At 38.9% G+C, this 26949-nt stretch overlaps 1 protein-coding gene across 8 annotated transcripts in view; it reads left to right on the forward strand.

Annotated features, from left to right (window-relative positions):
* The window catches only part of ST7 (suppression of tumorigenicity 7), a 323508-nt gene that overhangs the window by 289126 nt on the left and 7433 nt on the right, over window positions 1-26949 (forward strand). For all 8 annotated transcript variants that reach the window (XM_024555762.3, XM_024555765.3, XM_045191454.2 and 5 more), the window contains 3 exons: window positions 14472-14622; window positions 23684-23776; window positions 26480-26619. In XM_024555762.3, coding sequence (XP_024411530.1) covers window positions 14472-14622; window positions 23684-23776; window positions 26480-26619 — 384 coding nt within the window. The remainder of the gene's footprint in view (window positions 1-14471; window positions 14623-23683; window positions 23777-26479; window positions 26620-26949) is intronic.

The raw sequence follows: 26949 nt of genomic DNA on the forward strand, positions 1-26949 counted from the left end.
CAAACCATTATTATAAGGAATGTTAAAGAGCCTGCTTTAGTAAGTAGAAGAAAAAGAAAAAAAAAAAACCAACAGAGTAACATAGTTAAAAGAATAAGTGGCAATGAATATGTACCTACCAATAATCACTTTAATGTAAATGGTCTAAATGCTGCATTCAAAATACAAGAGTAGCTGAATAAATAAGAAAACAAACCCCATTTATATGCTGTCTACATGAGACTTACCTCGGAATGAAAGATACACACTCACTAAAAGTAGAGGGATGGGAAAAGATATTTCATACAAATGGAAATAAAGAAATGGCTGGGGTGCAATACTTATCTAACAAAATAGATTGTGAAACAAAGTCTATAGTAAGACAAAGAACATTACATAATGATACAGGGAGCAATCCAACAAGAGACTATACCTTGTTAACATTTATGTACCCACCATAGGAGTACCTAAATATGTAAAGCAAACATGAAGGACACAAAGGGAGAGACCAACATTAATACAGTCATTGACATCAATGGATAGATCTTCCAGACAGAAAACCGACAAAGAAATAGTGGGCTTAAATGACACATTAGATCAGATGGATTTAATTGATGTCTTCAGAGCATTTTACCCCAAAGCAGCATAATATACATTCTTTTTAAGTGCACATGTAACATTTTCTAGAATAGACCACATATTAGGACACAAAACAAGTCTCTATAAATTTAAGAAGATTGAAATCATATCAAGCATCTTTCCTGACCTTAAGGGTATAAAACTAGAAATCAATCACACAAAAAAAAAAAAAAAAAAAGAAGGAAAAACTACACAAGACATGGAGGCTAAATAACAAGTTACTAAACAATGAATGGATTAACAGTGAGATCAAAGGAAAAATCAAAAGACTTTGACACAAATGAAAATGAGAACACAACAACCCAAAATCTATGGGATACAGTGAAAGCAGTCCAAAGAGGGAAATTCATTGAATTGAAGGCCTACCTCAGAAACAAGAAAAATCTCAAATAAACATTCTAACTTTACACTTAAAGAAACTGGAAAAAGAACAACAAACAAAGCCCAAAGTGAAGCGAGGGAATGGAATTATAAAGATCAGAATAGAAATAAAAATAGAGTCTTAAAAAACAATACAAAATCAATTAAACCAAGAGCTAGTTCTTTGAATTGACAAACTTTTAACCAGATTCATCAAGAAAAAGAGACAGAGGACCCAAATAAATAAAGAAATGAAAGAGGAGAAGTAACAACTGACACCACAGAAATACAAAAGATTGTAATAAAATATCACAACTAACTACATGCCAACAAATTGGACAATATGGAAGAGATGGATACATTCCTAGAAACATATAATTTTCCCAAACTGAATCAGAAAGAATCAGATAATCTGAAAAAATGGGTTACAACTAATGAAATTGAAGCCATAATTTTTTAGTATATGTGCTGCCGAAGCGAGCACGAAGCCAAAATTTTTTAAAAATCCCAATAAACAAAATTTCTGGACGAAATGGCTTCACAGCTGAATTTTACCAAACATTCAAAAAAGAATTAACACCTCTCTTTCTCAAGCTATTCCCAAAAATTCAAGAGGAGGGAATACCCCCAACCTCATTTTGCGAGGCCAGCATTATCCTAATTTCAAAGCCAGATAAAGACAATACAAAGAAAGGAAATTAAAGGCCAATATCCCTGATGAACATACATTCTCAACAACATAGATGTTGTTTAAATTCTCAACAACATATTAGCAAACTGGATCTAGCAATATATTAAAAAGATCATACACCATAATCAAGTGGGATTTATTTTAGCGATGCAAGGTTAGTACAATTTCACAATCAATAAATGTGGTACACAACATAAACAAAATGACAACCAAATGATCATATCAATAGATGCAAAAAAAGCATTTGTAAAAATCCAGCACACATTTATAATAAAAACACTCACCAAATTGGGAATAGAGGGAATATAACTCAACACAATAAAAACCATATATGACAAACCCACAGCCAACATCATAGTCAATGGGCAAAAACTACAGACGTTTCCCTTAAGATCAGGAACAATTCGGGGATGTCCACTTTCCCCACTCTTATTCAACGTAGTGCTGGAGGTCCTACCCATAGTAGTCAGACAAGAAGACATGGAAGACATCCAAATTGGAAAGGAAGAACTAACACTCGTTATTTGCAGATGACAAGCTACTGTATATAGAGAACCCTAAAGATTCCACCAAAAAGCTACTATAACTGATAAATATATTCAGTAAAGTACAGGATACAAAATAAATAACCAGAAATCAGTTGCATTTTTTAAAAAGGTTTTTTATCCTCACCAGAGGACATTTTTTTCATTGCTTTTAGAGAGAGGGGAAGGGATAGAGACAGACAGACACTGATCTGAGAGAGAAACATTGATCAGTTGCCTCTTGTATGCACCCCCACTGGGACTGAACCTGCAGCCTAGCTTAGTGCCCTGACCAGGAATCAAACCCATGACCTTTTGGGTTATGGAGCAGTGCTTCAACCAACTGAGCTACAATGACCAGGGCTAAAATGCATTTTTATACACCTATAATGAACTATCAGAAAGGGAAACTGAGAAAACAGTTGCATTCACAATTGCTTCAAAAAGAAAAAAAAATACCTAGGAATAAATTTAACCAGTGATACAAATGACCTGAACTGTGAAATTTATAAGACACCAAAGAAAGAAATTGAAGAAGATACAAATAACTGGAAACATATACTGTGTTAATGAATAGAAAGAATTAACGTCATTAAAATGTCCATACTCCTCAAAGCAATCTGTAGATTCAACGCAATTCATATCAAGATACCAGTGGTGTATTTCACAGACTAGAACAGATACTCCAAAAATTTATATGGAACCACAAAAGATCCTGAATAGCAACAGCGATCTTGAGAAAGAAGAACAAAGTTGGAGAAATCACCCTCCCTGGTATCAAACTATACTACAAGGCCATAGTAATCTAAATAGTATGGTACTGGCTATTTAGATTACTATAAAAGATTACTATAAAACAGACACATATATCAATGGAATAGAATAGAAAGCCCCCAAATAAACCTGCACCTTTATATTCTGTTACTTTTTTGACAAAGGAGGCAAAAACATACAATGAGGTAAAGATATTCTATTCAATAAATGGTGTTGGGAAAGTTGGATAAATATGTGGAAAAAAGTGAAATTAAACTACATTCTTACACCATACACATGGATAAAGTCAAAATTGATGTAAGACCTTAATATCAGACTTGAGACCATAAAAATCTTAGAAGAAAACATAGGCAGTAAAATCATAGACATTTCCTGTAGCAATATTTTTTCTGATCTATGTTATGGTCAAGGGAAACTAAAAAAATTAAACAAATGGGACTACAACAAACTAAAAAGGTTTTGCATAGCAAAGGAAACCATCAACAAAACAAGAAGACAAGTCCCTACATGGGAGATCATATTTTCCTGTACATCTGATAAGGGCTTACATTCACTGAAGCATTATTTACAGTAGCCAGGATTTGGAAGCAGCCCAAGTGTCCATCAGTAGATGAGTGGATATAAAAGCAAGCAGTGAAAATATTTAAAAAAAAAAGTGGTAGCACATTTACACAATGAAATACTACTAGCCCATAAAAAAGTAGGAAATCTTTCCTTTTGCAACAATATGCATGGACCTCAAGACTTTATGCTAAATGAAATCAGTCAGAGAAAGGCAAGAGCCTCAAGATTTCACTATATATGGAACCAAATGAACAAAATGAACTAACAAAGTGGAGACAAGACTCTTGGATACAGAGAACAGACTGACAGCTGTCATAGGAGTGAGTGTTGGGGGCTGTCTGAGAAGGGTGAAGGGATTAAGCAACAAAGGTAAAGACTAGAATATAAACAATAGTATGGTGATTGCTAAAGGGAAGGGTGGGTGGAGGAGATGGAAAGGGTAAAAGGAGGATAAATGGTGATGGAAGGAGACTTGACTTTGGGTGGTGAACACACACAACAATATACAGGTGATGTACTGTAGGATTGTATACCTGAAACCTATATAATTTTATTAACCAATATCATCTCAATAAATTCAATAAAAATAAATTTTTAAAAAAAGAGAAGAAAAATAAAATGCATTTATGGTTTTATTAGGTACAAATTGAATTCTATTCTTTTAGTTTGTGTTTTTTTAGCTACTACTAGTAAGCAAATTATGTAGACTACCTATTATGGGAAGACATACTAATTATAATGATGGAGCAAGAGGTAGCAAGATATAGGCAGGCAGACCTGTGAAGTGTTCTGAAAAGGTTCTGAAGTATGTGAGAAAAGGAGTCCCACTACTTCCTGTCTATGCACCAGAGGGAACTGTGGGAAGGAGGAGTTGTTTAGCTCCTTGCCAATTTCCTTTTCAATAAAATGGGGATAAAAATAAAGGCTTCATAGGCTTAATGAAAAGTAAGTGGAATTACATTGTGTAATTCATGCAGTACATAGTAGGTGCTCAAATCATGTTGGCCCCTTCGTCTTCTCTTCCCTTACACCTTCAGCTCTATTTCTGCACTTACAGGCTAGGTGAAAATAGGGGCTAATTAGAAACATGCATTAATTGGTATTTCTTGGGCCACCCAAGTCTGATAAGGTCAACCAGAGAGTGTAACAGTGGCGTCGTCATGCCGTTGGCCTTGAGTACTTACAAGGTCCCTTCAGGCCTGTAGATTTGAGGGGAGTCTCTAACATGTTCTGGCAGCAGTTGTCATCAGGAATTCTCAGTTTGTGTTTGGTAAGTCCATTTTTTGTGGCTGATTAAAGTTATCCATTTTCAACCCCTGGCTTGTACAGGGTGGAGCAAAAGGAGGTTTACAGTTGTTCATATGGAACATAATATAATAATTAGTAAATGATAATGCAGGGTAAACTGTTTCACATACTCACAACTGTAAACTTACTTTTCCCCATGCTATATTGCTTTAGCATGGCCATCCAGGGATGCCGGAGAAGAATGTTCAGAGCTGCAGGAGTGACATGGAGAGAAGGTAGCAGGGAGCCAACATCGCCCCAAGTAGGAAAAGTGGTCAGTGGGACCCAGTGCTGAGGAGAGATGAAATAGCGTGCCACAGAAACAAAAGCCACTGACCAATAATGGTTATTATTATTTGTTAGAGCAATAAACATTTTTTCCTCCTAACATAATCTTATATGAAACCTTAATGAACAAAGTAAGTAAAAGTAGAACTGGGATGAGAAAGCAGGTAGCCCAGCAACCCCAAGGCACCTCTACATTAAGTTTAGAAAAGAACGGGAGCCATCGCCACTACCACAGGCCAATCCCAAGCTTTCGAGGTCCCACCCATAGAACAGGAAGCCCCACACCCATTCTGAGCAGCAGCAGGGAGCAGAGGGTGCCCTACTTGCCTAGGATGCCTGGGTGTTGTAGGTACAGCTGTTGAGGAAGAAAAAATCAAGAAAAATCTTCACCAATGGGGGAAAGCTTTCATCTCCGTCTTGCCTAAAATCCCAGTACTATTAAACCATGGGCTCTTCTTACTGGGCCCACCCTGGGGGGAGCAGGAGGTGCAGTGGACTACAGGAGTCCCTTTCCCTGTAGTGCTTGGGGAAGGGGACTCACCATTTTCCTGAAGCTAATTTTATCAACAGGGAAGCCTGGACTTGACAGAATGTTGAAGTGAAGACCCCCTAATAGATATTTTGTTTTAAAGTTTTAAGTCGAGGAGTGTAGAAAGTATAAGAAAACAGAGGAAAGAATATAGAATGTTATGACAAAAATATATTCTCATTAAAAATTACATTTTAAAAAAAAGGCCTCATCTAGTATTAATCTAAAATCTCGAATTTCATGGGGCTTATGTGGGAAAACATCCTGGTAATTGTATATGCTAATAGAGTATCCACAGGACCTTGTTAGAGTGATGGAAGCTCTATTTCATGCAAACGCTAATGCAATCTTTCCTTTATATCTTGGCAAAGCTGATTAACAGAGTGTAAAATTGCTTTTTAATCCAATTTAGGACACAAAACACGTAGTGGGTTTAAACACTTAAAAATGCTTGAAGCATGGAAGCAGAAATTCAGAACACCCTAGCAGATTGTCTATGATAACTGTGTACCAACAGCACATTACAGAAATACTATTTCAATATAAGTTTCTTTGAAATGAGTCATATTTTATTCCAAAGCTTTTTTTGGATTAGAGTAGGGGAATGTATTATGGAAATATGACCCAGGGAAAATAGAGCAGAAATGAGATTTTAGCCACATTTCACAAGAATAGTAAGTTTCTAAGAGGTCTCTTTCTTTAACAGGAGGCACTGTAGCTGCTCCCACCAAGGTCACTACCACCAAGGCTACCCCCATCTTTAGTCACCAGATCCTTTGGCCCTTGTTCAAACCTCATGCTATTTCATCTCTCCTTAGCATTGGGTCCCATTAACCATTTTTTCTATCTGGAAGCTGTTTTGGCTCCCTGCTACCTTCCCTCTGTGTCACCCCTGCATCATCTCCTCCCCTGCCCATCCCTTGGACTGCTTCTCTGGGAAGCACCATTGCTTGAGGCTCTCCTGAGAAATCTCATGTGCTCCCACCTCTTCAGCTTCCACCATGCCCAGCACACCCTAAGCCTTGTTTCCAGCTTCTCTCCCAAACTGCCAGAGCCAGCTGCCTTCAGGCCATTATTCCAGGGATGTTTTGCAGGCGCTTCCAACTGTTTTTGTTATCTTCCCACTGCTAACCCTCTTACTCCTCAGGAGTCTATCTTAGCTATGTATTGATCTTGTTACCAGACAGGGGGCCTGGCCCTTAGTGGGTCTGCCCAAGGCCAGCAGTAGTGTGTGGGTTCTTGGCTTTGTGTAGGAAAGATTTCACAACATGTGCGCAGGTGATTATGAGAATATGTTTATTGAAGCTGGGGACAGTGAAACAAGGAAGGGATTAGGGTAGAAGAAGACACAGCAGAGAGCCTAGGCGGGGCTGCCTTTGCTCACTGGGATGTCAGAGAAAAGATGGCCTTGGGGGCAGGTTCAGGAGATCAGCCTGGGACTAGCTGCTGCAACACACTGTCTTAGAGTTTAGCAGCTGTGTGCCTGTGGGGGAAGAAGAGAGGGAAGAACAAAATGGTGTGGCTGGGCCCTTTGTCTTGAGCCTTTTCTCTCTCTATCTTGCAGGTGGGAATCTTAGGGGAGGGTTTCAGCAGAATATTCATGAGTTTTTGTTTTTGTTTTTTTAATTTTTAAAAAAATCTTTATTGTTACTCAATTACAGTTGTATGCCTTTTCTCCCCATCCCTCCGGAGTTTTTTAGGTGTGTCCTTTTAGTGTTGTGGTCTTTACTAATTGGTCAGTGCCAGGGCAGGGGGTCATTAGTCAGTGCAGTTGGTCCTGGTGTTACCCACCTGGTTTTGCTGCTTTGTTGGGCCTGGAGCTTAGATACCACTGGGGGCAAGATGTTATCTGTAGAGAGGGGACCTTTTGTATCTGGCTGAAAATTTCTGGGCCGTTGTTTTCAGCTATCAGTCTGTTTTCCTATTCCACTTGCCTAGGAATTTTCCTAGCTTCTTACTATCCTGTCTCAATCGCACACTATTCTAATTTCCTAAACTAGAAATTTTATAGTCACCTTGATTCCTTCTCTCACCCTCAGATTCAGCCAGGCACCAAGTCTAGAGAAGTCTGCCTCCTCAGTTTTGTTACCCCCTCACCCAGACCGTGACAGGAGCTTTCTAGGACTTTGCTAATTTCAGTTTTTTCCCCATCTGGTGGTCCATTTCTTTAAAATCCACAAACTGTACTAACTCACTTCCCAATTGCCAACTACAGCAGTTTGTAAACTCTCTTCCTTGGAGCCATAAAGATTTCTCAGACCTTCAAGTCCTCCCAGCTTTGTTTAACATCAGGTTCATATATTTTGATTTAAGTTTCTTTTTTTCCTTCAAACAAATTTTTTTGTGTCTCAAAGTTTGAAAACCACAGACTAAGTCAGGTTATGGTCACACTCTGGAGCATCTCATGGGAAGCCTTTTACAACCTGCTTTTCCAGCTTTGCTCCCTTGAAGAACAGCATGAAACCTGAGTTCCAGGGCAGGTTCTGTCACATACAACTTGTTCCGCTCTAGACGAGCTACTTACTGTACTTTGCCATACATGATGTGCTCCTGTGTATAATGCACACCCATGTTTTTGGCCCAAACTTTCAAGAAAAAATCTTCCATTTTAATTGTGTAATTCAATTATTTATTTACTTATTTATATTTATAAACAAAACTGATTATCTTATTCCAGGGTATTATTTTGCATACGGATATCGTTATTGCTTTCTAGAGTTACATGTTTAATGCATAAGCATAAATAAAAGAATTGAAAACATTTATATAGATACAGAATTAGTACTACCCTTGTATAATGCACATCCTTAATTTTTCCCTCAAAAATTTAGGCAAAAAAGTATGCATTATACATGGGAAAATATGGTAAATTTCCCAAACGTCCACTTTTCCATCTGTGAAGCAGGAATAGTAACACTAGTTTTCTCACAGAGTTGTTGTAAGGAGTACCTGAGAGAATGTTTGATATGTCTTAGTGCTTAGTCAGTGTTGACCATTATTATCATGTTAGAATTCACCTACCTCAAGATTACAAGCACATTATGCTTAGATGCTTTGGTGGTACTGCCCAGCCTTGCAGTGGCTTCTGCCTCCTCTCATCTTTACAGGTATACTCTTATTTACTTAATGAGACTAACTCACATTTCCCTTTTTCTGTGAAGCTTCAGAGGTAATGTTCTCCATTTGTTTCCTAAGTATTAAATGTGTACCTCTTACTAAGGGAGTCTTCATGTTGAATTTTATTATTTCTTTGTACATACACACCTACACTCCTACAAAGATTAGGGATCACCAAGGTAGGGACCTGATCTGATTCATGTCTATGCCCTTGAGGCGAATTGTGGGTGCTCCTGTTATTTGTGCACATGAGGCACACTATGGATGCTCCCATAGGTGTGTCATTAGAGTCCACTGTGGTCATTGCTGTATCTATGGCCTTGGAGTATACTGTGGTACTTCCATATATTTCCCTGGGATATACTGTGGACACCACTATATTTGTTGAATAAAGCAAAGTAACTGATGAATAGGTAATTAAACCAGCAAGGAGCAGCTACCTTGTATAGAGGACCCTGAGTGGGACTGTAGATCACCAAAGTCAGCTTTGCTTTCTGCTTGATTCCGTGTTGGTTAGTGACCTCCAGTAGCCAGTTTTCTTCAGCTGATCTGCTACTACTCAAAATTTTTACCTGGAAACGGACTCAATTATCTGTGAGACACACATAAACAAAAAACATAACTTACCTCCACAGCAACATGACCACTTCATTTATTTGTTAGCAGAAAAGCTACTATTTAGTGAACATTTATGTGCCAGGTGATATGTGAATGCTTTGCATATATTATCCTATGTAATTCACATGTCAAAACTGGCAAGGTGTTTATTTTTATTTTAACAGATGAGCAAGCCAAGGTTGAAAGAAATGAAATAACTCGCCCTAGTTTTCATAGTAGCATAGTTAGAGCTGAGATACAAACAGTGGTTCAGTGTGGCAGAGGGCAGATGGGGGGAGAGACAGGGGCTGCAGTTTTTTGTACATCATTCCCTGTCACGGCCTGACCTGAGTGAACCATGGTGACTTGTGGTATTTTTGCCCTATTCCCATGTGTGTCTCCATGAGCCCAGGGAGTAGACAACATTAAATCTCAGAATATGTATCAGGTCTTATTCTCTTTACTGATGTGCTTAAAACATCCTTTCTGGGCTTACAGACTCTTTCAGAGGCAGTTGCACTGAAGCACTGCAGATATACAGAAAATGTCTGTCTTTGGTTATCTTTATTTGTTTGTCTTATAGTGTGGTTCACTTTTTTTTATTATTTTAAACTTTGTTTTCCAGTTACAGTTGACATACAGTATTATATTACTTTCAGGTGCACAACATAGCAATTAGACATTTACATACCTTACCAAGCGATTACCCAACAAGTCTAGTACCCACCTGACACCATTCCCTATGCTGTACTTTACATCCCCATGACTACTTTTATAACTGGCAGTTCGCACTTCTTAATTCCTTTACCTTTTTCTGTGTGATTTGCTTTTTGTGTTTTTGATGAAAGTCTAGAAAATAGGTTGGTATTATATATATATACACACATGCACATATATGTAAAGAGAGAGAGGAGGACAGGGGGAGGAAGGGAAAAGAGGGAGGAGAGAAATAAAAATGCTTATTACAGAAAACTTGGAAAGCATAGGAAAAGCACAAAAGAATTCATCTCCCATAAAATCAAATATTTTGCCACAATTAACATTCAGTATAGACCTTCCAATGTTTTTAATGCCTGCCTATACATTTTTATTGCCAAAATCATAATCTATATGGTATACTATTTTATTTAGTAATATATTATGAAAACTTTCTAATGCTAATAAATGTTCTACTACTACCTGCTTCTGGGGGAGCAACTTGATAGCTATCATCTAAACGTGCAGTAATTTAACTAACCTGTTCTTTCTCTTTTTGTTTATTCCCATATTTTTGCTAATGGTTTTCATATGATTTCTGCTTTTGTTGGTATTGAAAATCCAAAAATCGGGTATAAATCAATTCCTTAGCATTAATATCTACATGAAGGATAACTTTGAGATTATTTTCACCCAAATTATTATAGAATTTTAAGACCTTAACAGGAAAGATCTGGGCAGTCACCTAGGGTGGCTTCTGACAGACTAAATTTCTCCTGGAACTTTCCCGATGGGTAAACCACCCTCTGCTCAAATACCTCCATAAGTAGGCACTACTGAGCTCCTCTTTATGTGTTCTAAATCTGTATGTTCCTTTATTGGGCTTAAGGAACTAGATTCTGACTAATAGATTTGGAAATTTGCTTCTGAAATCTTTAGAAGCCTGTACTTCAAGATCAGTGTGATTTGAGAATCTGGGAAGGAAGTTAGAAGCAGATAGCAGGCAAGACAGCATGGATGCAGGCTTAACTACCCCAAATAGTTATCATAGACAGGCAAAGGGTGCTCTCTGATATGCGAGTTACAGTTGTTCGAATTGATCTCTGCCCTTTTCCATTTATTTTTCACTTGACAAGTAAGATGTGAAATGTCCCATGCCTTTCTAATTTAAATGTTGCACGTGTTGAGAACTGATCTTGCCAGTCATTTTAAGCCTGGCAAAAAACATAACACATTGTAGTTATTAGCCTTCGTCATTTAGTTAGAGCCAATATTTTGTTTGGAACCATACAGGCATATAAATCTCCTTCATAGGCATAACCTATTTCTGCCATAAAGTGGATGTGATGAGGAGGCAGCTAAGTTTCCTTGGTGAGTTGCTCTGGTTAGCCTCATGAAGCTGTTAGGCCAGGGATACTCATTGAGAGACTTCTTGGGAAGTGAGATTCATGCTCTTGAGGATCTTATGATTAAGCTGAGGGGGAAGACACATGGATAACTAATAAAGGTGGTATGTGAGAATTACACATATGCGAAGATCAGAGGGAGCTTAGGGGATAAACAGAGCATTACATCACAGCCCACATTTTGGATGTCCTTGAAGCCATATGCACCACATTCAGCCTGCAGGCTGAGTGAAATGTCCATCTCACACACGGGTACTATTTTCCCAATATATGTAGGTCCCCTGGTGGCCACAATGCTTTTGAATGAATTCTTGTTTTATTATATTTATTGTAACTTTTGCCATACCGTGTATTTTCAATCAATAGATACAGTACTACACTTATAATTCCTATAATGCGGTGTCTATAAAATTTTTTCAAGTTAAGAATTGTTTGTTACTTGAAGATTTGAAGCTTCCATTGTCTGCAGCAGTGCTGTCCAGTAGAATTTCTGTGATAATGGAAGGATCTTTGCATTGCTCAGCGTGGTCGTCATCAACTGTACGCAGCACTAAAGGACTTGAAATATGCCTGGTGGGACTGAGGAACTGAATTTTTAATTTTATTACATTTTCATTGATTTAAGTTTCAATAACCATATGTAGTAGAGGCTTCCATATTGGACAGTGCAGATCTATTGTATCTCTTTGTAGGTAGTTTTCTAAAAATTCTCACCCCCAAGTTTCCTTAGCTCCACCCCCTCCTGGTTTGTTTCAACTTCTACCAACAGATGTGGGTGGCTACCAGGCTCACTTCTTCTCAGGTACCTCTATTCCTGAAGGTTCCTTAGGCCAAGAGAAGAGTTCTCTTATAGATGCTTATGAAATGACTTTGAAAGATTTTCCTAATCATGGAAATAAAATAAATTGTAGTTTATGCTTTTTTTTCAGCCACTATCTGATTATCAGGGACTTCAAGAGATTTCTATATACCTGTGCACATGAGCTAGTGGTTTTCACATTTACTGTTTCAAAGTTCACACAGCATGAACCTTCTTTTAAAATGGACTGTTTGGTAGTCAAAGAGGCTATAAATTATTAGAGAACTCAGAAATGAAAACCTTATTCTAAGGCTTTTGTTAAGTAAGAAGGTTTTCCTTTTGTTCTCTTGATTATTAAGAATAACCAAATGGTCTTCCTTCTTTAATTTGCTCTAAAACATAATTAATACAGTTCATAGCACTTAATAAGTTATATATATATCTTTTTCATGACTCATAGCCTTTGGGGTCTTTTAGGATCATCCTGGGTAGTAGCAACATACAGTCTAATGGCTTTTATTATGGTAACAAGATCACAAGAGGATAGTCAAATATCTCTGAACACAAAATTCACCTTTATATTTATATTCTGGCTTGTTTTCATTATTATAGTGCTAGTTGGATTACTAGGTAATTCAAAATCGTTATTTTTTTCCAAAAGATTTTTTTCCTTGTGCTGTTTTAAAACAAGATGGAGAAGGAAAGCAGTAACTTGTAGAATTAAAAAAGGCATATGACCAAAAAGCTCTTTTGGAACTCGTATTGAGGAGTTCCCATCAAAATAATAAACACCTTTCATGGATTGGCCTGCGAAGAGGTCTTTCTGCTGAGGAAGGCCTTCTTTCCCACCCATCCCCCAAGTGTGATGGCTCTATCTCTGTTTTCCACTGCTCTCTGGGTGGGCTCTCCCACTTCCTGAGTCCTCCTGCTTTGAGGCCTGAGGCTTAGAGGTTTCTTCAAATATCAGAACCAGAGTGAGGAAAGTTTCATTTGTTGAATCAAAAATCTGTCCTCCTGCCTCCTGTGTGCCAACAGGAGAGGAAACTCAAAGGCAAATGCACCCAGCAGACCCAAAGCGTCTAAATCCACGGCAAGATGAGAATGAAACATTGATAGATGTACTATAATCTCCATTTCATATACCAGGATTCTTCTATTCTTCACTTTCTTTCATGAATTTCCATTGACAGTTAAATCCACAAGCAGTTGTTTGTCATGTTAAAATTGTTGAACATCTCATAGCACTATTTGTTTGCTGTGTTTGTTCCATGTTCATTGCACATCCCTCCATCATCCACTGGTCACCATTTGAAAGAAGATGCGTAGGTTGGTGTGATGGTGGTTGCTGGTGGTGGGGTAGGTGTGTGTGTGTTGGGGACAAATGAGGAGGGAAGAACAGAGTAACATGGAGAACATGGGTAACAGAGCACAGGGAGGACACCAGCCAACAGAGAGAAGCTAATGTTTGCAAAATATACCATCCTAGATTTGTTTCCCTTTCTGTTCTAAACACAAAAAAAAACTACATATGGACACAGCCTTCTCTGAGCCTCCAGGAAGAATATTCATTCTTGCCTTGTACTCCCACCTCCTTTGTAGAAGATAGGAATGAAGAGGCATAAGCTGAGAATCCTCCAGTCTTTGGGAAAGGACCTAAAAAGATATTGCATTTTGGGGTCTGTACTGCTCCCCTTCTTTGGGCCTTCCTATGCTCCAGGTGCTGCCCCTCTTCCCTCTAGCATCTGAGCAGTGAAGGGTGGCCCTGTGCACAGTCTAGGTCCTTTTCCTTGATCCATCTATATAGGAAAAAAAATAGGCAGTGCTTGTCAATCTCAAATCTCTTCTGGTACAGTTGGTTTGTCATATGACTTCCTACCCTTCATGTGTCCCTTTTATATATTTTCATTCTGGGTACAAAATTATACCAAATTATTGTGTCATCTAAATTTTCCTTTTTGCTGTTTGAGTCTATATTTATTTCTTTGATTAGACTATCTTAGCCTGAAAGCCTCTGATCTTCACTGTACTGAATTATTACAAGGCTGATTATCTGTCAGCAAACTTTGGATTGCTGGGTATTTTACTAATTGCCTTCAAATGCAGGTTTGATGAAATGCTTATGAGTGGTGGTTTTGGGAAATCAACCTTTCTTTCTATTTTCAAGATTGAATTTCAAATTACTATGTGTTAATGTTTCTGTCTTCTGCCTTTTTTATTTCAGTACCTACTAGAAATGAAAAGCTTAATCCTACCCCCAGAACATATCCTGAAGAGAGGGGACAGTGAAGCAATAGCGTATGCGTTCTTTCATCTGGCACATTGGAAGAGGGTAGAAGGGGCTTTGAATCTTTTGCATTGTACGTGGGAAGGCAGTAAGTAATTCTCTTTCTTTGAAACATTTTTTTTAAAGCATGAAAAGATGCTAAGACTGTTATTATCCTGAATGTCCATGATAAATAATGAAGATCTACACATCAATAGCTGTTCCTCTCTTTGATGTTTCATCACTGAGAGATGATGAATCTCTGAGGCTCTCCAGTTCCAGTGGTGGTGGGTGTTACTGTGGTGGTGCCATCTCTACAGCTCAACAAGGCAGGTTTATACAGTGGATAGGATGAATCAGGACTGTTCTGTCAGAAGAGCATTCTGCAGATGGAAAACCCTCTTTGGACACCTGGACAGCCCCGGAGCATCATAGGAATCTTTGGCCTGGGGTTAGGCCTTGTGCTGGGCTCTGATTACCACTTCTAAATGGTCTTTCTGGGAGAGTTGACCAAAGAGCCACAGTTCTGCTATACTGGAGCCAAATGGCCAAAAACAAACAAGCAGCAGTTATGTTTCAGAACAAGAACAGTGGCCATTGGACGCTAGTGTTTGGTAGCAGGTCATCGATTGCTATAGTATATTAGTTATCATCATTTGGTGTAAGAAGAGGTTCTGATGGTGGGTGAGACATGCCCCCTGCCCCCCACCCTGGAGAAGTATCTCATCTAGTTGGGAGCAGTAACCAGCAGCACATAACAGCTGCCCAGTGATTCTTCAGAAGGGAGAGGTCTATGAGGTAGAGCAGTCATGTGTAACCTTATGGATCACATGGGATATGAACCAAGCCTTGAAGAACTAGGGCAGTGTTATAAGCAAGGACACTGGGAGAATGTATATTAAGGAAAAAGGCAAGACTATGGATTATTGGACAACATGTGTGTTGAAACTCTGTTATCATTAATTTAAGCAAAACAAGTAAAACATTTAGCATGAGTCCCCCCTCCCCTTTCCTTGGGGGAAATAAAACAAATATTAGAGTCTTCTGTTAATTTGTTCTTAGTTCATCCCCACTCTGATCAGCCTTACAAATGAACATCTTTTTATTCCCTTTCACTCTGTTTATCTTAGCTGCTTCCATTTTCATTTTGATAATCTTTTGCTCTTCCCTTTTCCTGTCCTTCCCCAACCTAACAAGAATCTAAATTGTTGCAGGAAGTGAAGGGGGGCAACCAGATGGGGTGGGGTAAAAGTAAGTTGACAGTGATGGGACTCAAGTTGATTGAAAGTTTTTTGTTTAGTTGTTTTGCAAAAAAATTTCAAGAGAATTAATAGCAGGTCTACTTAAATAATTTACTATTTATAACTTGAGGGATGTTGACTTGGTCAGTGCTTCCACCTCCACTCCGTAAGTGCACTGATGTACTCCAGGTGTCCTGGTCCTGGTATCTGGGTGTGTTAGGACCACCCACTCTAATCAGGCATGTGTGGACGCATGTACAGTCCCCTCTGGCTTGGGCTTAATTATTATTGCCTTTAAGGTATTCTTCCCAGACAAGACAAAAGGGATTTTTATTTAAACATGAGAAAAAAAAAAAAAAACAGAAAAATCCCAGCAAGATTGAACATGAGAGGCCTCACCTAGTGTTAGCTGTAGAAAAATTAAATGCATAGATTAGCATACCAACTAAGAATATGTTATACATCAGCATCTTGGAAATATAGTAATAGAAGCTTATCAGTTGGATCTGATAGATGAAAAAAGTTAGCAGTCCTATAGAAAGGATCAAAAAGGGTGGGCGGCTGGGGACGGGGCAAGAAGTGAGAGAGATACTGTGTTAAGAATGGCATAACCATAAACAATTCCAATGAGAACTAACTGGAAATTCTTTTTGGAAATTAGTTACCTATATAACCATTTAACAATGGACAGATGCTTTGGATCACCTGGAAGGACTGAGATTTTAAGAAATATAAAGTGACATAGTGAGCTCCAAAATCAAGCAGAATAATAATGGTGGAGGAATGTAATTACTTCATATTACATGAACAGAACACTTTATTAGAATTTAAAAAAGAGATGAATTTTTAGACATAAAGCAGTATGGCAAGGCAACCAGAGACCTGTAAGAAACGAAAATTCTGCACTTGGTTTTCACGGATAAACAAGAACCACTCCAGGGAGGTTACACTACTGTTCAATTTTTGCAAAAGAGATCCATGAGAGTGCTTTCTGGGTACTAAATGCCTTGTGGCAGAATACCAAGACTCTTAAAGAATGTGTGTATACCTGGGCAATTTTACAGAGGGTTGCATTTCCATCATTTCATGTACTGTCCTGCAGATGTTCTGAGTTAGGCAGGACAGAGGTGTCCATCTCAGTTGCTCAAAAGAGGAGCAGATTCACTGAGATGGGTGACTTGTTGAGTGTTGTGCAGCCATTGCTGGTAAAGCCAGGAGTGAACCCAAGTTCGCTTTACCTTCACTCCTCTTTTCTATACCAGGTCTTTAGGCCTTTCCTGAATAAAATAAGGATATGAGGGTCAGTCATCTTTGAAACATTTGCTTGGAAGGCTTCTTGCATCACTACTTACAGGCTAGGGTATACTTATTCCCTTCCTAGTGTTTGTAAGTTAATCATTCTATATGAAACCTTATTTTTATTGTTGAATACTGACTTAAATATTTTAAATGTAGAATGAGCCCAGTTTTATAAAAAAATGAATTCTATATGTAAACAAAGGAAAGACTGGAAATACATATTTAAATGGATTTTAAGTGATACTTTTTTTCCTTCATATTTATATTTTTCAAATTTTCTACAAGTGAATATATTTTCTACAAGCATACGTATGTGTATATATGGGTATGTGTATGTGCATATGCATCTATTTGGAAAATAATCTTTCATTACAAACACTTTCAGTCCTTTTTAAAAACAAACCTGTAAATCTGTTGTGCAATTTAGATGAAAGAATTACCACTCCAGTTTCAGACAATTGTGTGCAGTCATTGGCCATCACTTCTAGATCTGTGTCCTTTCAAAGTCAAATGGAAGCATCAGAACTCCAGGTTTTATTTTATTTTGATTTATTTTTTAGTGTGGTGTAATTGACCTACAGTGTACTAGTTTCAAGTGTGCAAGGCAATGATTTGATATTTGTATATATTTAATATGCACTCTCAGCATCTTTCACATATGCAGTGCAGTATTGTTAACTGTAGTCACCATGCTGTGCATTATATCCCCATCACTTACTTATTTTGTAACTGGATGTTTTTTCCTACTGACCTCCTTCACCCATTTCACCCCCACACCTTTGGTAACCACCAGTGTGTTCTCTGTATTTATGATGAGCTCTGGATTTTAAATCAGAGGACTTGAATTAGAATTCTGACTTGGCTGCTTACAGTGGTATTTACTTACCCGGTTTTTGAACACTCCGAAGCATTGGTGATACTGAACGCCATCAACCCCCTCCCCCGCGTGGTGGGTATTAGCACAGTTGTGCTGAGGGTAGTTGCAGTACCTGAGCTTCTCCTTCTTTCTCTTGGACGTCAGTGCCCACCCCCTACCCCAACCCTCACACACCCACCCCGTAGCCTGTACCAGAGCGCAAAATGCTGCAGTTCCCCTAGTGCACCACATGGTGGAGACTTTTGACATCTCCAGACTCTAGGTTTTCTCCTTTAAGTCATTTTTTTTCTTTATTCTGAAATTTGAGGGCATCTCCAAACTTCCTTCCAATGTCCCCTTTTAGGAAGGGAATTGATGGAGGAAGGTAACAGTACTTAATTCCACTATATTCCACATTAAAAATAAGTATCCTTTTAGACAATATATCTTTTGAAGATTAAAAAAATTGTCAGCAAAGTGTTGTTTAGAGGTAGGGATGGAGGTATATTTTGCTTGGTTTTAATGAGTTTTTTTTAAATGATGGATCATTAGTCATCTTGTGGAATTAAGTGAGTTTCCCAAGAATCAGGCTGAAATAACTCACATTTTTGATAAAACCCTCAAATCCAGCTGATGCATGGCAGAGATTGTTTGGGTTTGAAACATATGGTGGTTTAAAAAAAAAAAAAAAAAAGATCCCTGAAACCACAAATACATCAGCATTTCAAAGGTTTCTAAAATGTTTGATTCATCACTGTCCCAACCCCTGAAATTACACAGTATGTTTCTCAAAGTCAGGATAATCAGGAAAAAGGAAAAGCTTTAATTTACAAGATTTAAAAATATGTTTCTTAGTTTATTACACAGCCGCCAGCTTATCTGAATTATACTTATTTGAAACATTGTAGGTTCTGGTTATCCTCTCTCTCTCTCACACACGCACACACACACACACACAAAAGATTGAGCAAAAATGAAAAAGGACTCATGGACATGGACAACAGTATGGGGATTGCTAGGGGGAGGGGGTTATAAGGGGACTCAATGGTAATGGAAAAATACAATAAAGATTAAATCAAAAAAAAAAAATTAAAAACGTGAATGTATGAATGTGGGATTTCACTTGAGCTGGGTCCTATTTACAATGGTACTGTGCCTTTTGGGGCTGTATTTTAAATGGCACATTTTCTGTTTTACCTGCACAAAATACTGATGTGGCCTTATCTCCCTCTTACCTAGATATTTTCAAGGCTGTTCTGGCTGAATTTATTTTATAAAGCAGGGTAATCTGCTGACTTCCACTGTAAAGTTTAAGATTTAATTTTCTATTTCTATATATCAGAAGACTAGAATGTCATGGGGTATATCACTTAGCCTTTCTTTGTTTCCATTTTTTTACACTTGACCAAGTAAGACTCTTTATTTTCTTTTTGGAGACGATTCTCCCAAGAATTCACTAAATAATGTATAAGATACAAAGGTGGTGTTTTTTAGGATGACTAAGGCAGAGTATTTCCTTTGAGAGGAGAAAATAGCTCATTGTTGAAGCATAGGATGAAATTCTGATTCTAATTTATTCTCTTTGAACCTAATGGTAAATGCTGCTTGCTGTAAGATGTGGGCCTTAGGGCATTTCCTCTAACTAAACCTTTACTCCAAAAGGCTGGCACCTTTTGGACTGCTGACAAGAGATCCCCACCCCCACCCACCACCCTGTACATCTAAGATTTTGTTTCTTGGGAGAAAGCAATAGTCAGTTGAAGTCCCTGGTGATGGTTACTGTTTACTAACAACCAGTCTCCTGGATGATGCTCTCCCGCCCTCTGCCCAGGGGGACCAACTTGCTCCTTTCTCTATTCAGTCTTGGTGACTGACCACAATTTGGATCCACCTGAGTTTTTAAAGGGAAAATTCTGCTCTTCTTGATTGTGCATCAATTTGTTCATTCCTTTTCTCAACAAAAAGGTATTGAGTCCCTCCTTTGTGCCAGGCATTGTGTTGGGGATACCAAGATCAATAAGACTCTGAAATGCTTTGGGAGGAACGTGTGTATATGGATGTACAGATATCCTCATATACACATATGTACACACGTGTGTGTGGGTGTGTGTAAGCAGTACCATCATGGAAGTAGGAACAGAGTGTTAGGGTTACTAGCAAGTTAGGAATCTGCTGTAGAACTTTAGAATTTCTCTTCAGAATTAGAATGGAACATTATTTAATCTAACTAAGGGAAACTGATTTTCCCAAGGCCACATAACTAGATACTGGAAGAATGTGGATCAGAATGCAGGCTTTCAGTGTTTGTACTTCCTTTATTGCAGTGTCCAGATGCCTCACAAAAGACAAATGGCCTTCATGGCAGTTACCTACAATGCAGTAAAAAGTGAGAATTTGTATTTTGACAATCATTTCCTAGTCTATCATTTGTACTTCTAATTGTTTACAAACAAGCAGCATTTGTATGTACAAGCTAGAGTATGCCCTAGTACAGAAAGTATGAACTTTAGGCTTGGTAGAAAGGGAGGGTAAAGAGAAAGCTAACTTTTATTGAGCATCCAGGCACTGTGTTTAGACACCCTTGCCCTCTGTTCTCACATGTACTCCCTTTAACAGCCTTTCGAGGTCTGTGGTATTGTCATTTTTACAGATGAAGAGACTGATTGCAGACTAATGACCCACCCAAAGACATGCAGTCCTTAGCCTAGTCAAGTTCAATCCATCCTTTAGCTGCCACCTTTACTCCTCCTTCTTTAGATGTGCACAGCCCCACTGATCTCTCCTTCCAGGAGCTATGATAGTGGGAACTTTCACACATATTTTTATGATTATTGGGTCATTGGTTTCTGCCCTGCCTGATGAGCTCTATCAGTTTAGGGACCGTGTGTGCTTGGCTTAATTTTCTATCCTTGGTGCATGAGGAAGACACTCACATTTTGAGGAGCTAGAGCTGGCATTTGAATTCAGTTCTCACTATTACGAGTCATCTGTCTGTGTTAAAGGTCTCTGAGATCCTCTTTGAAAGACAACATAGACAAATAAAACATCAAACGCTGAGTGGCCTAGCTTCTTTGTTTCGTTTTTGAACAAATACATGCATAGCCTTGCTTGAAAATGTGTGTTTTCTCAGATAAGATTTTAAGGTTTGTGATCACTCATGAAATAGATGAAATAGATCAAATTCATAAAATAGGTCAAATGACCCTTTTTTCATTCTTATTTACATTGCCAAATCAGGGTGTTAACATTTGGTCTTGCAAAATGTCTGGACATTCAGTTAAAGCCATGAGGTTCTTGTGGAGCAATTAACACACACGTCTTTTCAGTAAAAAGGACCAGGAGGTGTGAGGCGAAGCTGGCAAGGTGGGGCAGTGCCTCTTCCCTCCCTTCCCAGACTCCACTGTTTATCTCACACTTTGCTGACCCTGCACAGCAGGATGGCTGAAGGATACACTCGCAAACAGAAATTGGATTTGCTTTTGTTTAGTGAAGCCAAAAGTCTTACTATTACTTTATGAACTCTATGTAGATAACAACTGACATGAGAAAAAGCGATTTTTAAGAGCACCATAAGCATCTTTGCAATCAAGGAAGGGAGGACAATGTAAGAATTTTGTGTATGCGTGTGTATTGTTTTTAAGTTGTATATAATCAACGTCTCTACCCTCTCCAAAGAGACCAGAACTGATTATAAGAAGAAGAAGGCCAACTTGATTCATAAAGTTCAGTATGCATGCCAAATACTGGAGTAAAAAAACATTTGGCATCTGACTGAAAAAAATACCAACTAACCATTTGATTTCTATGGTTGAACACTCTCAAGATCCTGCACTCCTATTGCTCCCTGAAGTGCAAACTAACTTCAATTTTTGAATAAAATCAAACATTCAAATTTATAGCCACTTTGAAAATAATAGATTCTTAATTACAGCAGCTCAGTTGTACATGGAGAATCCAGATTTCAAATAAATAAATAAATAAATAAATAAATAAATAAATAAATAAATAACAACCTTCCACATAGGTTTTCCACATTTTTGGGATGCTTTCATAAGCTCCATCATTTATGGGAAAGGGTATTAAAGTCCTTCCATGTTGCAGTTTAAATTTAAATGCACCACTTCCCCGAAGAGATTTTAGTGTACCCTATAAAGGCATTAAAAGGGTTTTTGGTTTTGTAGTCTTTTTCCTTCTATTGCAAGCTTAGTTCTGTTGAGAAAGATGTGGTTCCTTCAAGTGATCTTTGTGTGTTAACAACTTGTATGGGGAGCTCTTCTTTTGGCTGGTTGTAGCGGGCAAAAGTCATCTTTGTTTGCGTGAAAGTTAAGGTCTGATTGAACTAGGATGAGCCTTTTGTTTTAGGAACAGTTAAAGACTGGGGTATTTCTAATGTTTTAATCTCTGTTTAAGAGGCTTTTGTTACAAGAGGAAAATTGATAACATTTTTACCTCAGCAAACTGCCAGCAAACTGGCTCTGCTCTAATCCCACGTTGGTGGTGATTTATGTTCTCCGTGGCAATGTGCTGTAACCCCAGAGTGATACCACTGTGGTGTAGATTGACTGCATTCCGAATGCTGGAATCACACACATAATGTTTTTACTTTTAAATAATATTCAGACACCAGAATAAATACCATATGTGCACCGATGCTGGTTACAATGGAACCTTGTCATTTCTTGTGAGGGAGAACATTCTTCGTTTCTGATTCCTGTTTGAAATAAGTATGCAAAAGATAAATATGTACATTGACAGCATTTTGAGAAGGCTTAGGTAATCACACAGCTAAGGATGAAGCTACGATTCCTTGAAATATTACATTTAAAACTGAAAAGAGTCCTGTGTTGCCCCCACCCCTCTTTGACACACATGAAGGCAAGGATTGAGAGCCAACATTCCCAGTGAGGGTTCAGTTTTTATATTTTATATCTACAGCATGCTGTAGTTAAAGGACATCTGTTGAAGAAAAATGGCCTCTACGAGCGGTGTTCATGGGAACAGTGAGACTAACATGCTGATGACATTGTAATAGGGAGAGTACCACATGTGATAATAGGAGGGATGGGTTAATTGGAAAGCCATAATTCAGTGTGAGACCTCATGTTATTTGATGCCACAGAAACAGAATTTAGGTGGCCTGATATCAAAATATAGTTATTCAGTCTCTCCTAATACATTTTGTCCCACATGATATTGAAGATTTAAAAATTTCATAAAGTATAGAAATACTTCCCAAGTCATGCATATTTAGATTTTTTTATTCTATCCATCTTGGTTGGAATTCTAATCCACACAGACATATTTTTAAAATAGACATGGTAGAATGCCTTTCATATTTGTACATCTGTAACAGGCTCCAACAAGTCAGTCCACATTTGCTTCTTGGGGAAGCATTTCAATCCAGGTTTACGCTATTGCTGTCAGTTGAGTTATATTGAGTTAGTGCTCATGACATTTTGATAATATTTTGTAGATGAGGAAACCCCAGGCATTGGAATTGATGGCTTCCCTACTCCTCTGCACCCCATCCCCACCCAGTTTTGTGAGGTTTGCCCAGAATATATAGTGTGAGATTAATGTGTGAATCATACATCATAATGCACCTCTGACAGTTTATCTGGCTCATGTCTCAGACCTTGGGGAATTCGTGCATCCTTTCTGGGAGTTATTTGAAGAAGTATTCCCCATTATAAAAACACTCAAAAGGCCCCTTTTGAAGTTGAGAAGTTAGGAGACAAATATTGAACCTCTAACGTATTGTCTCTCCTTTTCAGCTTTTCGGATGATCCCTTATCCCTTAGAAAAAGGGCATCTGTTTTACCCTTACCCGATCTGCACAGAAACAGCAGACCGAGAATTGCTCCCATGTAAGTCGCACCTCTCTATATTTTCTCTTCAGCCAGTGAGGCGGATGGGGAGAGTTGGGAATGATATTTGTTTATAATGTTCTTGTTTTTTATTACTCTTCTTCCAAACCCTGTCCTTATTTGATAGCATACGCATTAAAGTGAGTTTTGTGAGTGGGTTTGGCTTCCTGCTTCTCCAAATCTCTTTATATCTGTCAAAGGGAAAGACCCCAGAAGACTGAAATTTAGATGAAGAGGCATCATGTTGGCCTGAGCACAGAGATCCCTAGTTTGGGGCTGATGTTGACTGGGCTGGTCCAGCAGGCAGGGTGCTGCCTGGGCTCTCCACTGGTTAGATGCAGTCTGCATGGACTGGAGTTTGTAGAGGAAGCACTGACTTCAGAAGGAACTGTGAATGAGTCACAGATGGGAGGGCAGTGCCAGGACCCTGGCATCGTTGCCAGAGGTGGAGTCGTGGGGTGGGGCAGGCATGCTCTCTGCAGTGACACAGTGCTCTTGGCCAGAGGGATTTCCCATGAGCATCTCGGGGGTTGCACGTAGTATGTTGGTACACCATGTGCAGAGCACACATGCAGCCTCAGCACTGTATGCAGCACAAAGAGGGGTCTCCACCCTCGGTTGCTGTACAAGCTAGCAGCCTGGTGGCACACACCACATGTGGAGAGTATGATTTGGTTTACTGTGATATAACATTGTTTTGATAGTTCTGGCTAACTGGTTACTATCAAATCATACTGTGCACACAATCATGTCCAGGCTCTTCATGTGGTCCTGACTGAGGCCATATTTTGCTCCCTCAGATAATAAGCTCCAAATTTAGGCTATTCCCTTTTCCCCATCCACTCTCCTGCCACCCCCTCCTTTTTACCAGCCCCAGTTATATCATACCTCATAGCTATAACATATTTAAATACTTTGCCCAGAGGAACAGTGTAACTTTGGAGCCCTGAGTGCATAGTAAATTGTCCAACACCAGCGTTATTGAGTCAGTCATAAATCTCCAACATGGTGGGGTCTGGGTGCAAAACGAATCACTGTCTCAAATTGAAGTAGCAGGAGGTAGCTTACTTGTTTCCTTGCTAGCCAGCCCCAATGTGAACTTTGTTGCTTCGGGAACTGGGGAATCGCAGGGACATGTTCCTCACTGTCCGAGTATTATTGTGAAAAGGTCTGGTGTCTCACACTATGTTAGATTTGATTTCAGAAATCCCTGTTATGGGCCCGTACTTTACTTTTTGACTTCCCTTTCATGGAGATCTTTGTTAAAGTTTCAGTTTTCTGGTATAGATAGTTTTCTGAAAAGTACACTGTCTTAAAATGTTTTATTTGAGTCCAATTAAGTTTCCATGGGGATAGATTCACTATTAGAACAAGATTACAGTTTTTTAAAGAAACTCTATAGGCATAATCCTTATAAGCCTGAAATAGAAAATTGTGGCTCACATTTATTTAATTGAATGCAATGATCCAAGTCTGATCTCTCCTCACAATTTCTTAGTGGGGTTTTGAGGGTGGGACATAGACTGGGTCAGTTGTTTTAAGTGCTACCCACATTTCATACACCAAAAGTACCATTGTTGCCAAGGTGGCCCCAACGCATGGGGTGTCCAGCCCATGTTTAAATCCTGGCAGGTTGACTTCCCTGGATTCAGGTGTATGTGCTTATTTGTGCTTTGTCCCTCTCTCCCTCCCAGCCCCTCTCCACCCTCAGTTTCAGCAGAGCAGATTACTGTTTAGGGACCTAAGTAATGAGAGCTGAGTGGCTGAGGAAAGGCCTTTAACGTCTTGGATTTCCTGAGGAAAGCGGAGCGCTCAGGTCATTTTGGTGCAGTGTGGGATGGCTCACTGCAGTTTCACTACTTCCCTGCACCAGCGCCTCGGCAGCTGCTGCTTTTCTCACTGGCAGCCACAGAGCCCCAGGAAGCTGGAAGTCGATTTTCTCATTTTTATGCCACAGTTTTTTTGTTTCCTGAAACCCAACATTTGAAATTTAAAAGTTATGAAAGGTGCTCTAAAGAGCACCAGTTATTTATTTTTTTGGTGGAGGTTGGGAGTATATTTATCATCAAGAGCTTCCCACAGTTGTGCCAGATGACCCTCACAGTCTTTATCTTCAACCCTGGAGATCGAATAGGCCAGCATACAAAGTCTTTGCTGAGTATCTCTATCTGGGCTGCCCCCTCCATCAACATACCTAGAGGGGGCCAGGAAAAAATATAAGATAAACTAATATTGCTGCATTATAATGATTTAAAAATTATAGGAAGGTGAAAATCTAGAGTCAGGATTTTTTTTCAGTATGCTTTATTTTAGATTTTCCAGGTTTTCTACAATGAACATGCGTTTTATAATTTGAATAAAGTTTTATTTGTGTTTATAGAGAAAAGTATGCTTTAAAAGAGAAAGGTATGTTATATATTAGGCATAGGTGGTGTTACCGTCCCTGACCATGAATGTGTGACATCCCCAAATGAACCCTATCATGCTTCTAGAGGGAGTGCTGAGGGTCGAACATGAACTTGGGAGAAGTGGTTAGGCAGCCAAGATCAGCTCCATTGTTGACTCTGGTTCATTCAAGTGCCCTGCCTTTTTCATCTGCAACAGGCTTTAGCCAAAGCTCTAAGGAGTCCATCCCACATAGAGCAATTCCCTGAGAATGCATTTATTCCAGCTCTGACATTTCCCTTATGATCTTCTCCACAGCTTTCCATGAAGTCTCAGTTTACCCAAAGAAGGAGCTCCCCTTCTTTATTCTCTTTACTGCTGGACTATGTTCCTTCACAGCCATGCTGGCCCTCCTAACACATCAATTCCCGGAACTTATGGGGGTCTTCGCAAAAGCTGTGAGTATTTCCCAGAGGGAGGCCTCAGGGAAGGGACAGAGAAGCAAGAGAAGCAGCATAAGAGACATGGGGGAGTGTCTTGTAGAAATGGATATGCCTGTACTGATCATTTGCTCACTGTTTAGTTTTCATTATCATCAGTGGAATTAAAGGGTTGAGGGTCAAGTGAGAAAGTGTAGATTATTTGTTAATGTATGCCTTTGCCTTGTTTTATTCACAAAAAAATTCTCAGCAGTTCCCCCAAAATGCATGAAGTGTAAAAGGATTAAATAAGTGTAATTAATGGAATCCTAGGAAATTAAAAATATGTGGGAGATTATTCAGTTTTGT

The sequence above is a fragment of the Desmodus rotundus genome, chromosome 6 (genome assembly GCF_022682495.2).
Source record: "Desmodus rotundus isolate HL8 chromosome 6, HLdesRot8A.1, whole genome shotgun sequence".
Taxonomy (NCBI): domain Eukaryota; kingdom Metazoa; phylum Chordata; class Mammalia; order Chiroptera; family Phyllostomidae; genus Desmodus; species Desmodus rotundus.